General features: G+C 34.2%; 1 protein-coding gene across 4 annotated transcripts in view; it reads right to left on the bottom strand.

Moving 5' to 3' along the window:
• Positions 1 to 16,117, bottom strand: part of ATP8A1 (ATPase phospholipid transporting 8A1) — a 112,019-nt gene that overhangs the window by 75,508 nt on the left and 20,394 nt on the right. For 2 of the 4 annotated variants that reach the window (XM_061991930.1, XM_061991931.1), the window contains exons 5-11: positions 14,192 to 14,237; positions 11,976 to 12,016; positions 10,996 to 11,069; positions 6,669 to 6,738; positions 5,904 to 6,031; positions 1,115 to 1,226; positions 75 to 240 (exon numbers count right to left, since the gene is read on the bottom strand). In XM_061991930.1, coding sequence (XP_061847914.1) covers positions 75 to 240; positions 1,115 to 1,226; positions 5,904 to 6,031; positions 6,669 to 6,738; positions 10,996 to 11,069; positions 11,976 to 12,016; positions 14,192 to 14,237 — 637 coding nt within the window. Of the gene's footprint in view, positions 1 to 74; positions 241 to 1,114; positions 1,227 to 5,903; positions 6,032 to 6,668; positions 6,739 to 8,573; positions 8,648 to 10,995; positions 11,070 to 11,975; positions 12,017 to 14,191; positions 14,238 to 16,117 lie in introns of all 4 variants that reach the window. The other 2 variants (XM_061991929.1, XM_061991932.1) reach the window with 2 other exon arrangements.

The following is a 16,117-nucleotide window of genomic DNA, read 5'->3' as shown; positions in this document are numbered from 1 at the left end:
TGGTAATCATTTTCCTTTCCAAATATGAAAGACAACTGAACATTAAAGTATTGCTATATTAATTTACATCTTACAATTCAGATCAAGATACCAGTCTCTTCCAGTATGCCTTCTATTCCATATGGCTGAACCGATAGAGCAGACCAAAGACATGGCAATAAGGATGCAGAACAGAATCAAAATCTGAACATTTGTAATTCGTTCCACATTAGACATTTTAAGAGGTGGACTTGTTGAATTCTGCAAAACACAAAAAACAACAGTGGCTATTAAATATCAGAAGAGGTACACACAGCTCTCACTTTTAAATTACATGTTATTGTATCCTTTCCTAAATATTCTCCCAAATATATCACCACCATAAATGGCGTAACTGTTTCATTTGAAAGAAAATAAAGACAGATTATAAATCAATGAGTTAGCTTTAGATTTATCACAATCAGTTTAAACAGTCATACCTAACACTCATAAAAGCAATAGCCATCAATAAACATTAAAAAAGAATGTGCATCCACTTTATCAGTTGCAATTGCTAATAAAATCAAAAATATTTCAAGTAACAGTTTTACAAATCAGAAAAGCAATAAGAGACATGCATGACCAATCTGAAAGCATTCTTTTTTTCTCAACAAATGCATCTCAATTGTCATATTTCAAATAGCACTAGGAAAATTAATTTCATAGTCTGAGAATGGTTCTCATCCTTCTTCATTTTGCAAATAAAGTTTTGCTTTGTTCTCTAGTATGAATGCTTACCATTGCACTTGAAAGAAAGTGCCACAAGAGGCCAGTTTTAGGAACAGTCAAAAATAAAAAAAAAGAGGAACAGGCAAACTATAATGATCCAACTTGCTAATAAAATAGTTTTCAAAACACATTACAAATGATAATCAATGAATATGTTTACTAGTGGAAAAACTCTTGTATGGCTGATTAATAATAACAAGAAGAAACTGCTCTATTTCCATTGGTTTTATTTTGTGAGAAAGATGCTTTATTACTGATATTTTAACTACTATATCAAATCTAGCTATATTTTCTGAAAATATTTTCTGTGCTGGATAATGGCATAATAAGGTAACAAAACAATTTATAGAAAATACAAGTGACAAACCTGCATAAGTTTTGTGTCATGTCCTGTATAGACAACTATCCCATGAACCCACTGAGTATTTCTCAACTGAGCTCCTCGTAGAAGGATCTGATCAGATCCCAATGGAACAGTACTAAAAGGAAAGAGTTTTGTATTTCATCATTAAACCAATCAATAACAATTAATAAACATAACCAGTAGTTGTTAAATCTTATCAGCTAATTTCTCAACATTGAGATGATTATTGTAAATATGCCAGGAATCTAATTTAATCTAATATTAACTTCTTGGGAGTGTTGACAGCGAGAAAACTTGACACTTTAAAGCAAGTACAAAAGTTTAAATTTGCAAAAATATTACCACTTAATTTTGACTACAGACACTAAAGATATGGCAACACTTCAGAAAAAAAACCAGCAAACTGAAACTAAAGGTTAATTTTCTTGGAGTCATGATTGTGAAAGCTTTTTTCTAAGGGACGCTGAACCCCAACTACTATTACAAAATTGATTTTCCAAAGCAATTTTCAAGTGAAATAATTTTCTCAACTCTCAACTTAATCCACTCTTCCAGTAAAATAATAATGTTCATAAAGGTGATATAACTGTTTACAATTGACAATAATATTTTCTGCCCCTTCTTTAAATTGTAAACCTAAGTATTTTGCTTTAAGACTTGCACTGAGTAAATAAGCAACAAAATCCTGTAAGACGTTGAAAACATTTAACATAAACATCTAACTATATATATGTATATACATAGATTTTCTTAAACTAGAAAAAAGTTTTAGATACTTACTGCAATTTTATGGGACAAACAATACCTATTTTGCACTTTTCTTTCTATAAATACCAGTTAGCAGCTCAGACTCCTCAACAGTTTGGCATGCTTACTGAAAAGTATTATCTCTACAGTTGTTTGAAATCAACACCATTATGAAGATCACAATAAATTACTTAATAACAGTAGTTACATCTCTGATATATAGGCTGTAAAGAGTCAGAGGAAATCATAATATTTCACATTTTTGCAGTACAAAGAGCTTAAAGTCAGTCTTGGCAATTAAGTTACAGGTAATAATTCTCCTCTCATACACAGGCTTTAAGATTCAAAGTAAAGAAGAAACAACACATTCTTCCTCCCCTAAAATTAACAGTGTTGATTTGCAGGAACTAGAAAAAAAAATATTTGATCTGGAAAAATATTTGAGTGCTTTTCTATAAAAGGCAAACAAATAAACACCATTCCACTACTATTTAGTGCACTTTCTGGGAAGATAGTATGGAACACATTGACTATTTAAAGAATCATTCCCTGCACCAAATAAGTATGTCTTAGCAACTGAAATGTAAAATAATACTCTCATGGAAAACAGTTCCCAGTACATATACTTCATCAAAAGACGGAACTGAGAAAGAAAACTGAAATATAAAACATACTGAGATTTGCTTGCTTTCTAAATCTGAACTCTATTGCTTTTGTCATATCACTGCAAAATTAAGAGAATAAATGACCATTCTTGCATAAAAGAACAGTTGGGGTCTATATTACAGATGAATCATTAGAGGGAATGCTGTTTCCATCAAAGATTGCCTCTGCACTTGTATTTATTTATTTGCATTCCTGGATGAGAATTATTCAAATATTTTTGGATCATCCATCCATCCATCCATCCACACAATAGGCAGATGTTTCAGTTAAAGAACTGATTGCATGCCATTCCAAGAAGAATCAGATATTTTTAGTCTATTGACACTAACAAGAATGTCACAGAACATAAAAGGCATATAAGAGGAGACTGAGGGGAGATCTTCTTAACATTTACAAATATCTAAAGGGTGGGTGTCAGGAGGTTGGGACATCCCTTCTTTCTATTGTAGCTAGTAACAGGGCAAGGGATAATAGGATGAAGCTGGAACATAAAAAATTCCACTTAAGAAAAAAATATTTTACTGTGAGAGTGATGGAGCAGTGGAACAGGCTGCCCAAGGAGGGTGTGCAGTCTCCTTCCTTGGAGGTCTTCAAGAGCTGCCTGGACATGCTCCTGTGTGACCTGATCTAGGTGAACCTACTTCTGCAGGGGGGTTGGACTAGATGATCTCTAAAGGTCTCTTCCAACCCCTACCATTCTACGGTTCTATGATTCTATAAGCAAAGAAAGTTAATTTTAAGCTCCCCACAGATAAATTGGAAACCTTTTCAACTACGGATCTTCTCTTGTATGCCAAAAGACTTTTTGTACCTTCAACTAACATAATAGTCTCTAGGAAGTCAAAACCTTTTACTCTTAATTCTTGTACTCTTGAAGTCAAGACGTTTTTGACCGATTGAACAATGAATTTTAAGACTTCTGCCCCTCCTGATCTTCCTCTTTGTTTTTGCCTCTTAAAAACTGTGAAGAACATCAAGACAAGTCCTTTCTATTGCAGGACCCATTGATTCTTTTCCCATCGGTCAGGACACTGGCTCAAACACATACCCTTCTACAACCTGGGACAGAAATTTATCTTTAAGGGTCTGTTATTGGCACAGCAATTAGAAGAGAACTGGGACTGCAACCAGGGGGAGCTGTCTCCAGCAGAAATGCTTCAGAGACAAAAGAGATGAAGATAGACAGTAACAAAAAACCCAGATTGGCCAGGTGTCATGCTGATCCTCAACGCTGTGATCTTACTCCACTCTCTAATAAGGCGATGGTGTGATAACTTGACAGAACTCTCAAATCTCCATTTCCTAGCTTCAGCCTTCTCAAAACTGCTTCAACTCATCTAATTCCTCTTGTATGCTACATACATAGTGACTCCTCAGCAGCTATTTGAATTGTATTCAGTAAGGGATGTTCTCAATGGGGAAATACCCTTTCAGCATAATTTTCTATCAGAGCTGTCAAGGTTATATTAAGAGCTAAATATTTCTAAGACTCATTTGAAAGCTTACATATCTAAGTGTTTTACTCAACAAGCATTCTTCACTGTAATCCAAAAGTTTAAGAATGTCTTCAGAAAAACATTTACTTTAGGTCTGTATAAACTAGTACCTGCCCTTGTTTTTAAATTGTTCACCCTTTTTCTCTGAGCCACTGTCTAATTATAATTTCAAATTTTCCAGGCTAAAGAACTTTCCTCCTTTCTCTAGTTAATTGTCTTTACCGCCTCAAACCAAGTGATATGTTTCTGTATGAGCATAACAAAAAAGCTGAACACTTTGGAGACAAGACTTAACACTGAAGCTGAACACATCACAAAAACTTTTGGCCTTTCAGCCCACAGAACAACTGCAGTGTTCTATCTCCTTGAATATCGAGTATCTAGGAAAAGGAAGGAGAACCTTTGTTTTTTTGAGTTGCTTTCCCATGAAGGGAAAAGACTGAAAAGGTCAACCAGATAATTAACCTCATTGAAGTACCATAAATATTCTATCTAAAGGGAAAGAAGAAAAAAGAGGGAGAGACATTCTCACTATCCTCAACTACATTTGCAAAAATGTTAACATGGAAGTGTACAAAGTAGAAATCACAACTGCTGGATCTACATAATCTGATATGAAGGTCTTGATGATCTGGATAAATAAATACCAGTTAGATGAACTTGTGCTACCTCTAATATGAGCAGAAAGAGAACTCATTCCTGATTTTTCATGTTGAAAATAACGTCAGGATCCAAAAAGAGCCACTTACCTGCAATTCTTTTTCACTGAAGGTAAATATTATATTAGAGCCACACTTTTGGAACTATCCTACTGCACATGAACTGTATCAAGAATATTCCAAAATTGAATTTCTGGCATGGCAAATTGCTTGACCAGCAGATGGCGCGCTCCTACGTGTTACTAAGGCACAATCGCCATCAGCACTTTCAACGCTTCTTTTTAAGATCAATTTTTGAAATTAAGTAATTAGATTTAAAAGAAAAATATGGTTTTCTCTCTAGACAGGGAGGAAGGATGAATGTGTGGATCTATTATAACTATTACCTTCAGAGAAGAATTACAGGTAAATGTTTTTCTCTTCTTAACGACAAGTACAGTGGAATTATAATACATCCACACTCTTGCGACTGATAACTCCCGGAATGCATCTGTAAAAAATCAGTAAATAAAAAATGGAATATATAAAAATCGTATTTAATAATTAGTTAGCACTACATATAAAACCACAAACATGAATAATACTGTATATGGAAAAATAAATGCTTACCAAATAAAAAAAGAAATCCTGTAAATCTTTGGGAATGAAAGACTCGACAATTCTCGATCTAGTAATCTAGAATTTTATACTCCTAATACATCACATTCAGTTCAAATCAACAGAAATCTCTAAATATCAGTATTTTAAGAATTTCTGAAGCAGTTACACAAGTATGTATGTTGTAATTGCACTGAGGCTGTTTATTTTTACAGAAACACACTTTCAGTAACCTAGGGTATGCATTTAATGTCAAGAAACTGCTTTATTCAGCTTCTATAAGTGAAATTTAACAGGCAATGAATGAGATGCTTACAAAGTGAGTTTCTGGATATATATTTCAGAACTGTTAGAATTCGATTAGCACTCCCTTCTATTATTAATAGTTATTGCTTTATGGAGATCAACTACTATAAAAACCTCAAATTGTAGACATTAGAAGTAGTTTTACACCTCAAGTTTTTTTAAAGAAAAATGCCTAATAAATAATACATCAGAAAAAAACCCCCTTACATCTCCAGGCTTAACAGAATAAAGACTTTGCTATTCATATTTTAACAGGAGGTGTTTAACAACATATATATCTACTGTTAATCTATTGAGATTATCTTCCTCAGATTTACATACCCATGTCCATCCAGCCTGATGTTTCCAACAAAGTCATAGAGATGTCTGTTTGGGCTCTCACATTCAATTCTGCCCGAAAGTCTCATCAAACTTTCTATGTCCTTTATGTCTGATGTTAGTGGTAAACCCTATAAACAGAATTAGTTTGTCACTACATTTTAAGAAAAAGAATTAAAAAAATCACTTTCCAATATATAAAAGTAAGTAGTAGTATTCTGATAGGGCAAAACTAGAAAACCAGTATCCCTAAGGAAAAGAAATGGGACTGCTGTCACTGTCACCGCTGCATGCTACAGACAGTGAAAAAAAAATCACTTTGGTATCTTAAAACATCGCGATGAACACAGGGTCATAACCCACCATATAACTCAGCAAGAATGTCCCTGCATAGAGATAACACATTCAATCAAAAACTGCTATTCCCTAACTGCTCTTCGAGGACAATACCAGCACAATTAGCTTCTTTCTGCAAGCCTTCTCCCTCATCTACCCTGTAAAAACAAATCCAACAAATATCGTTCTCTCATTCCCCCTCCACCTCTCAAAAAAAAACTCCCCAAAAATGTGCAAAATATGACTTAGGAGTAACCATTCACTTCTTCCACATAATTAACTGAACAAAAAACTTTTGTGATGTCAATAACTTGCAGCTTTTTATTCAAACCATTAAAATGTCTCAGTATTCTAAACCAGCCATTAATATAACATTTTATAAGCATTAAGAAATTAAACTATTAGCAATAGTCTCAAAAATAAAATGCCTACCTGTCGAATCTTTAAGTTTGTCTCGCCATCTAAGTTAGATGTTTCGATGTAGCACATAGCTTGTGGTTCACTATTGAGAAAAAAACAAACCCTTGAGTTTTCTGTAATCTTTTAATAGCTAGTTATGCAACTGGTTTTCTTTCTTATCACATCTTCAGAACTCAAATAATTTACAGCCAAATCTGTAAAATCAACAGTAATTCACATATTCAGAGAAGTTTGCCAAAACTTATGCATCTACCTCAGACAAAATACTGCTAAAAATGACATACATAAACTTTTATATTTTCACATGAGGTTAAGTGAATTTGTACTGCCTACTACTATAGTTTAGGCATCCTGTAAAGGGTTCACTTATAAAAAAAAGCCTGAACTATGGACAACATAAAACAGTTTTTGAAATGTATCCGTCCTCTTTAAGTAATTTTAAAACCTTTTTTTAGAAATTAGAAGTTTATGCAGAACATTACTACTTGAATAGCTCATCTATTTGGCATATAATGATAAAAGACTTATTGCATTTAACTTCTTTCAAGACAGTTTTCTGATGTGTAACAGGGCAGTATTTCATAAAACACTTTCAGGTTTTAAAACATGTTACAACCATTACAGAAATGTCAATCAGGAGAACAGAAATACAGGACTTGTCCACAAGTGGAGAGTAAACAAGATCAGGTCTAACAGGTCAGGATTTCTGAATTACTCCACCCAGCTCCCATTTTCTGACAGAACACTTGCTACTTATATCTGCAACAGACTAATGGGATATATTACTGTATATCTACAACTATTTACACCTGCAACAGAGATGTCTGTCCTGTAAAGGACCAGAAGAGTCACAAACATTCTTTACAACTTTACAGAATAAATGTTTACTCTTCACACCACTTTACAACTTCCAGTATTTTCCTTCTTTCCATCATGAAATTCAAGCATCATGTTTTTTTGAATATTTGCTTTCTTAAAGCAAGAGTGGCTACTGATAAGAAACTGAGATTTAAAATGCTTCCAGGATGAAGTTCTGTAGATTATTCTAGCATTTTTATAAAGTGAAAGCATCAAAACATACTAAAACATTGTAATGCATTCGTTTCAGGCCAGCATTTTCTTCTTGGCAAACTTCTACTAAAAATGTAAATAACTTATATTTAGAACATTTGGATGTAATCACCTGTATGACATATTATTACATTTCTAAAATATTTATTAGTTAATAGTAAAAAACAAATATTTTTGTGAAGCGCTTTTAAAACAGACTAAGAAGCAAAGACGTTTCAAGTGACACACATGCTTAACTGTAATTACCGTAGCAGACAGTAGTGACCTCTAAAGTAAATAAGTTACAGTTAGATCAAGGCAGGCCCATTGATTTGTTAGGGAAAAACAAAGTGCAGTAACAGTGCAGACAATAGCATAAAGCTGACATATCTAAAAACCATGCATTTTATCACAATACACAAGGCCAGGGCTGCTTTTGCTGTTGCATGCAGCAGAGATTGTGCAACATCCAAGTTTGTGCAGAGGGTCCTCTACCAGTCCTACCAACATGGAACTCTATACTTTGCTGAAAATAGTGGGTTGGTGTAAATGTGTATATTCTTAATTTGCTCTAAGGAATTAAACATATATTTATCCTGGTGTTCCACTGTGTGTTTATTCAATGACAACTCATCTGATAACATTTCACGGGGACAGTGTAAAAACAAAGACAACAAACAAATTTTTGGTTACTGGAGTGTTATTGTGTATTTACAATTTAATGATCTGTACTTTTATCAACTGAACTCTGGGTTTTGGCAGAGAAAGGTGAACAGCAAAGCCAAGATCGCCAGCATGGCAGTGTTCTTCGTATTTGGTATATGAGGACCCACATACACGTATCCTGTGCAACTAGTTTATTCTAACCTTGATGACAGACTGATGAGATCAGCTGGGAGATGCTCCCCATTGGTCACTTTCACTACTTCCCCTACTGCCACCTACACATCCCAGTTTGAAAATGATTAGAACAGAAAAATAAGTGACAGGGGGGAAAAAAAAACCAAAACAACAAACCAAAACCAAACGAAAACCAAACGAATGGATAAAGACAAAAAGACAGAGTTTGAAATTATTATAAAAACAATACATGTTAATTAAAATGTCTGATGGCAGTTTTTTCAAAATCTATTTTAATCAGGTCGAGAAGGAAAGAGCTAGAATATTTTCTTTTGGTTTTTTACTCGAGTAGATTGTTTTACTGTAAGGTACCAATTTTAAGCTGCAGAAAACACTGATACTGTATAGTAAAAAAACACCGAAACACCATTATGCTTATTTCTAAACTGACAAAGTTTTAGCCACTCCATGCATTAATTAAAAAAGCCACAACAACAGATGTCTGAACAAGTTTTCAGAAAAGTCAGGTAACAAAAACTTTTCTACATAGACATGTTGAAATTTACTGTTTTGTTTTAGCTTTGTAAATTTCATTTTACACTGAACTAGTAAAATTCAAAAGGAACCGAATCTCAGAGGCTTAGATCCTTCCACTGTAAGAGGTTATAGTTTTCTAAACTAATTAAGATCCTTATTATTCTCTAGAAACTGCTGTTGCTGATAAAAATCCAAATATTATTAGCTTCAATTAAAACCCGGCCCACAGGCCTGCACTGCTAATGAAACTTAAAAGTGTAACTGGGTGTCAATAAACACCTGGAAAGCAAAATTGCTGAGACTGTCTTCCTGGACAACACATGGCCACATAGAGATAAGACGTAAAGTAGCAGCACAGGGTTCTCTCTCAGGAGGGCTGCAACAGGACCCTAGTATTATAACTAAGGAAGTTTCAATTGGAAGAATTGTCTGAATTGGACCCAGAAAGCAATCAGGATTCAAAAATTCCCTTTGCAAACTGGATCCTAGAAGAAAACCCGGCAGGAAAATTCAACGTAATAACTATAGTTTTCACAGCATATTCTGTCAAGGGCCACAAAGTAAGGTTAAATGAAGAGCTAACAGTCCTGATGTGCCCAGTAGAAGTTAATTGTTATTTCAGTTCATCAACATGTGACGTAGGATTCCTTCAGCAGGGACAAGGCTCATAGAAAAGGCTTTGCAGACAAGTAGTATTTTTCTGTGTGTAAACTATAACTGGAGAACACTGAGACAGAAGTGTCTGTCAAATCCAAAAGGATAAAACAGTGAAAAGATGTCTAAGCAAAGACTCATATTTAGGATGTTCATCAGGAAGACTATAAAGAAGATGCTCTAGAAGGATATAAACTGTTTTGCATGCAAAATAGTAGGCTTAGCATGACCAAGCCCATAATAATTTAATAGATAATAATTAAATAGAAGTGTTTCTGAAACAGCTATATTTAATTTTGAGAAATAATGGAAAAGGAATAAACGATGTACTAGTCTACACCACACTGTCACACATAAGAAATGCATAAGATCCTAACTTCATTAACTGTATGTATGAGCAGATTCATTGACTTCTATGAGATCATATCAGGGTTTATACTTAACCTATAATCATACATAGGACAAATTGCTTCTGCTTGTGTCGGAATAAATGAAATTGCATTGTAAATATGCAGCAATAAATCAAAATACATTTGATCATAATTAAGCAATCTTAATTTTAAATATTATGTTGTTTATTGACCTGATCAAATAGATGTTGAAAAATGTGCATCTTCCACATAGTATGTGGACTACTTAAATACAACTGTCCAAGGAAATGATGATAAACAACCTCAGATTGACCATGTGAAAAGGGTCATAGTATTACATATTATAAACTATTACTTTCAGTGCTGAAATTATTAATAAAATATATATATGAGAATAAAGTGAATGTTCATCTCAAAAGCAGTGCTAATTTGACGGCTCACATCTCATGTTTACTTTTTTCCTGATTCCTGTGACTGTATCCATTAAAAAACATTTTTGCTTCCTGAAATTTATCAACTGTAATTTATTTATATGATGATATTTCTTATCTACAAATACAAAACCTAACATGGTTAAAAATGGCAGTTGAGGTCCAATTTTTAGACAAAGAATCAGTCTTTTTGTATTAAAGCCAACAACAATATAGCACAGTAAGTTTTCTTAGAGGAAAATTGAGTGCCAGTGTAATTTTGGCACTATAATTATCACAGTTTAAAGAAACACTACCTGAAATGATAAATGTCTAGAACAACAAAAGAATACACTTCATAACAGTAGCATTTTTGTTTATTCCTTATTTCCTTGGAACAATCACAAATAAATAAATAAACAAATGCAGGGTAGAGAAACCAGCCTCTACACTATAAGCATCAGTGGGCATCTCTACCTTGATGAAAGCAGTACAGTGTCAGCAGGTATATACTCTTTGCCTTTTATTATAACTATATCTCCAACATCTACCTGAAAGAAAACTGGGAATTGGTTAATGGTTTCAAACAATGTATGTTATCCCTTTTTTTTAGCACAGTAATTATTTACCTGCTGAATTTGCTAAAAAGACTGTTAGAAACTCACACACTTAGAGAATTACATACTCAAAGGTAATTTGAATTATTTAAAAATCTTTTCTTTAACAGGCCTGATCTTGTCCTTTCTATGCGGTTCTCCATTTTGCTAGTTATTGTAAAATATTTTATTTTAAAGACTGAAGTTGAGTTAAAGAAGAAACTAACCTCCCCTAAGATTACAGTTCTGTTGCATCGAACTATAGACCTTATCCTTGCTTCTTCAAAGGTATAAATAATTTTCAACTGAACCTTGCCTCTGAATTACTGTGGGTCAAATTTTTTTCAAGCTTTTAAGTACAGAAACCAATAAAACTAAGGTTAGATAGACAGCATAACATTTAGTACTAGAAAGTTACCCTTCCCAACTACTGCACAGCAACCACTGAATCACAGAATATTGAGGGTCTTTAAAGTTCTCATTGTTTAAGCCAATGAAGTTCAGTAAATATGCCAAGTAACTAGTTTCCAGAGAGAAGCTTCTGCCTTGGCACACCGAATACTACTAAGGAACTGTATAATTCTGTCATATACAAATTCTCACAAGTCAATCATATTATTCAAGAGATTTTTCACTGAACTAGAAGTCCATAATTTAACGTCAGTTTTGCCTGACTCCTGCCATGAAAAATAACTTGACTTAAAACTATATTTTAAGAGACAAGTATTATCAAACAATAAAATACAAAATAATACACATTTTATATAATACTTGTTAATCTTAATAAATGAAAATTATTTGGAGAATTAAAGTAAATATTAAATCTGCATTACGCTATAAAAGTCATCAACATAAACACACCTTTTCCCAATGGACAATCTCCCATGCACCATTTCGTAATACTGAAAGAGAAAAACAAAGAAAGATTTTCCAGTTGTACAGTCTAACTTCAGTACACAAGTATGTGTTAGATTCAGTAGATTCAAACAGCCATAGGGACAAAGCTCATTTACACAACAGTTTACAGCATGCCTCGTTTCTATAATTTCAGGTAAAAAACTTAAATTATGCAGCACATTCTGTGTTAATGGGTTTTGTACTATAGAATCCTTTATTAAAGTCAACTAGAACATTTTAAGGAGTATGAGAAACAATTAAATCTGACATAATGTAGCATCATCCAAAACAAACTAGTAATTGGAATAAAAGGTTCCAAAGTAAAATTCAAGCCTTTTTTCTCAGATCCAATATTACTGAGGTTCATCCAGAAAAGATTCATAAAAAGTCACCAGCAGCCTTCTAAAGATTCAGGTGTTCTGTTACTGGCATGTCAGAGAACTTCAAGATCGCTGCAGTCACCTTCTCCGTAAATCCCCTAAATCAATCCATGATTTAGTATGGATTTTCGCTGGTACTAATAATATTGCAAGCACGTTCCACTGTTCTAGGCTTAAGTTCTGCTACTGTGATACAAAAAACATGCCTTGTTTGTTATTAATTGCCAAGACTGTGTTTTCAGAGAATAATAATGTGATTTTTTTTTTAATTAGCACCAGTCACAAAGGTATTTAAGATTGATATGCAAAAAGAAAATGAAGTGAAAACATTGCCATGTATCAATACTCTAATAACCCCAAAAGACTGCTCTCTCTCACTGTTTCACAGCTTTCAAACTGTCAGGATGCTTATCTAAGTACCTGATTAGATTCCAATTCTTATGGAATCATGTGTTGATTTCAAAAAAGTGGATCAAAATGTGGGAATTCATATGTCCTTTATTACCTAAGTCTTCCATGAGATTCTGTCCAGACTGAACTCTGTTCTTGTACATCTTGATGGATTCAATCATTACCTAACCTACTTAATAAATCTTTAGGAAGATAAATGCTCTTCCTCCCCCGAAAATTTGTTAATGTTGATATGCTCTGGGCAATAGTAAATGGAGCAGTCTCCCTTTCATAAAGTAAGGAAAATATTTTAATAACTGTCTCACCAATCAGTTGACCATTACACAAACCTATTTTGACAAACCCTTCACTGGGAAAACTACAGATCCAGAATTATGACTGGTTTTAATAATGTCCTAAGGAACCCAACAGTCAGTAACTGTGCCACCAGCTACGTACGTCCATTGCCTTGTGTCAGCAGTACTGTCTGTGGGGCCATGGTATTAACCAGATGAGAGAAATGAAGAGGATTAAAAAGACACCTTGCATCAATCCAGATGGCTATGTTTCACAAATAGCTATAGAAAAATAACTGACAGTGGAGTTCTGTAGATCTGAAATGTAAATAGCTGTCAGAAGTGGCCAGGAGTGATTTAAGAAATGCTGGCTGCAGAAGCACTTGCTCTGCTGAAATAGATCCCAAGGCTGTTTCACATGCAGCCAAGCTGACCTAACACAGCATTGCAAATGCAAAGGGAAGAGCCTGTTCTGCCCTCTATACACCCTCCCTGCACAATGCATGCTGCCTCTGGTGTGTGCTGGACCCTTTGATTTGCCAGTTTAACCTGCTAAGTGGAAGAAAACTGTCAGCTTCTCTTTCTGGATTTGTTTGCTGTTGGTTTCGCTGGTTAAAATCAGCTCACAAATGGACAAGTCAGACTCATGAAAACATGCTGAGACATCTGACATCAAGAATACTGTAATGCTAGCTTGATCCAATAAGCTTTTAAGTGCAATTAACATACACTGAGATTCAATTAAAACCATTTTCTTACAAGAACAAAAAAAGTGGTGTTACTGTGCACCTTTTATACAATAGTTTGAGAAATTGTGCCATGAAGTCTTCTGCAGCCTCATTTTCACTTTTCTGTCTTCCATTTTTCAGCTGCCTCTAACAATGCACCATCTGCCCTACACAAGACTATTTCAGCACGCTGTAGAAATGTACATTTCATCGCATCAGTGTTTGACCGTGTCCTGCTGTGTATGTATGCAGCCTGAGGTAACAAACTCCATCCCTAATGCATCTTAATAAAGCTAAATCTTCTGCAAAAGGTTTTTATAGTCTGAGATGCAAAAAATTCAAAGCCATAACCAGAATGAACAAGTTTTTTAAAAAAAATCTCCTACCTTGAGTTTGTTTCCTGTTCACTGCATTATCAGCTTTATGCCTTTTCTAAATTAAAAATGAACAGTGGTTAAAAAAATACTGTTGACATGATAAAGCTTTCACAGTTAAGGTGAAAAACACATATATTACCCCTTCCCAGTAATCAATTCAATAAAAAAAAATCAAAACAACTTTAAAGAGGAATATGGATTACTTGCTTAGTTATGATCATGAGCAAAGTCACATCCAGTTCCAGACTAATTGCATCGTACTAAGATGTCCTCTCATGGGCAATCACTATCTAAAAAACTTGCGTAAGTAAGCAGTTCATTTGTGTAGCATAACTTTGCCCTTTCCTGCAACTGAGAAACAGTTCTCCCAGAGTAAAGATCATGGAACCATTCCTCATACAAGTGTCTCGTACAGATCTGAAGTCAAGCAGTGACTGTATAAATATATGACCTCACTATCACGCAAGTGCCTGCAAACTTCAGCAAGAGTAAAAAACAAGAGACAATAATACCCCCCCCCCATCCCCTCCTCCCTTCACTCTAAAGCAGGACATGATGTCCCTCAGTTTTAAGATACCTTTGAGAAACCTTTTGGTAGAAATCTTGATGCAGCTACTAACGTCAACATTTTCAAGGTATGATCAAATTCACCTACCAAAACCTTAAAAGACTACTAGTTTAAACACAGAATTTAATACTAAGGAACTTAGTTCTTGAACAGGAGTATGATTTGGAAAACAAATTTAAATAGAATTAACTGGTTTAGGTAAGCTTTTTGAACAGACCTAGAATCCATGTCTTTGAAATACAAGGCAAGCTACTTAACAAGATGTATTTCTAATAAAATGCTGGTATGATTCTAAGCTAGCAACTCTTAAAAAGGTCACCCTAGTATGTTGCAATGATTCTGGTAAGGTTTGTTTTTTTTTTTTTTACTAGATTTTTAGAGATTATCAGCAGAACCTCCTTTCAAAAAGATGGCCAATTTCACAGATAACCTTTGATCAATGGGAAGGCAAAATAACTTGATCAAAACAAATGTTTAATTGCCCACAGTGGCGTCTCTTCCAGCTTGAAAAGTAATAGTTCAATGTCAGTTGCCTTCTGAGCTATACTGGGTGAAAATCATTGGAAACAGCTGATAATCTAGCATTGCATGTTGCAAATTTTGCTAGCACTTATGAAGCACATATTGAAAACACATGCTGTTCATGAATAATGTCTTCTGCTAACATCTTTCGCTTCTTGAGATTTCACTCTAGAAAAAGCAGCATTTGGTTCTTCAGTTGAAAGTATTCTCTCAATAACTGTATTTTTTGATATTGCTAAATATGGTTCCAATTTGTAAGGCAATTAATCTTGCTTTAATATTAGATGCACAGAACTATTCCTGGAGATCTTGGATATCTCACAGCAAAAAGAAACTAAGACATAATGAAAATGAAAGGTTAAGGAAAAACATGCTGAATGTTTTGTTACATATCAAGTGGTCAGCCTTCTCAGGAAAAAAAGTATAACTTTTATGTGTCAGCCAAATATTCCTGCACAATCTAATCAGCAGGAAACAATGAATTCCAAATCTGATGACAAAAATAAAGCAAATTGTTGTGATTGAACTATAGTTTGTACAACTCAGCTGTGCAAGTGAGAAACTCATTACATTACCATCAGCTGTACATATATATATACACATTCATATATATCTATATATATACACACATACACCCATTATATACAAACACACAGAGCCTTTAAATTATCAGCTAAATTTTCCCAGTCAGCTTCTTCATCTCATTCAGTTTCAATGAAGCACAACAAGAACTAACTACATGCTGAGGCAATGCAAACTTAACAGAAAGAAAAACTATTTGATTTGCCTTTAGGTACCTTTGTGGTATTTGGTACTGAGAACATTATTGTTTTAGCCAATATATG

Source organism: Colius striatus, chromosome 3 (assembly GCF_028858725.1).
Source record: "Colius striatus isolate bColStr4 chromosome 3, bColStr4.1.hap1, whole genome shotgun sequence".
Classification (NCBI taxonomy): Eukaryota; Metazoa; Chordata; class Aves; order Coliiformes; family Coliidae; genus Colius; species Colius striatus.
The sequence above is the reverse complement of the archived record's forward strand: the minus strand, read 5'-3'. Positions and strand labels throughout refer to the sequence as shown.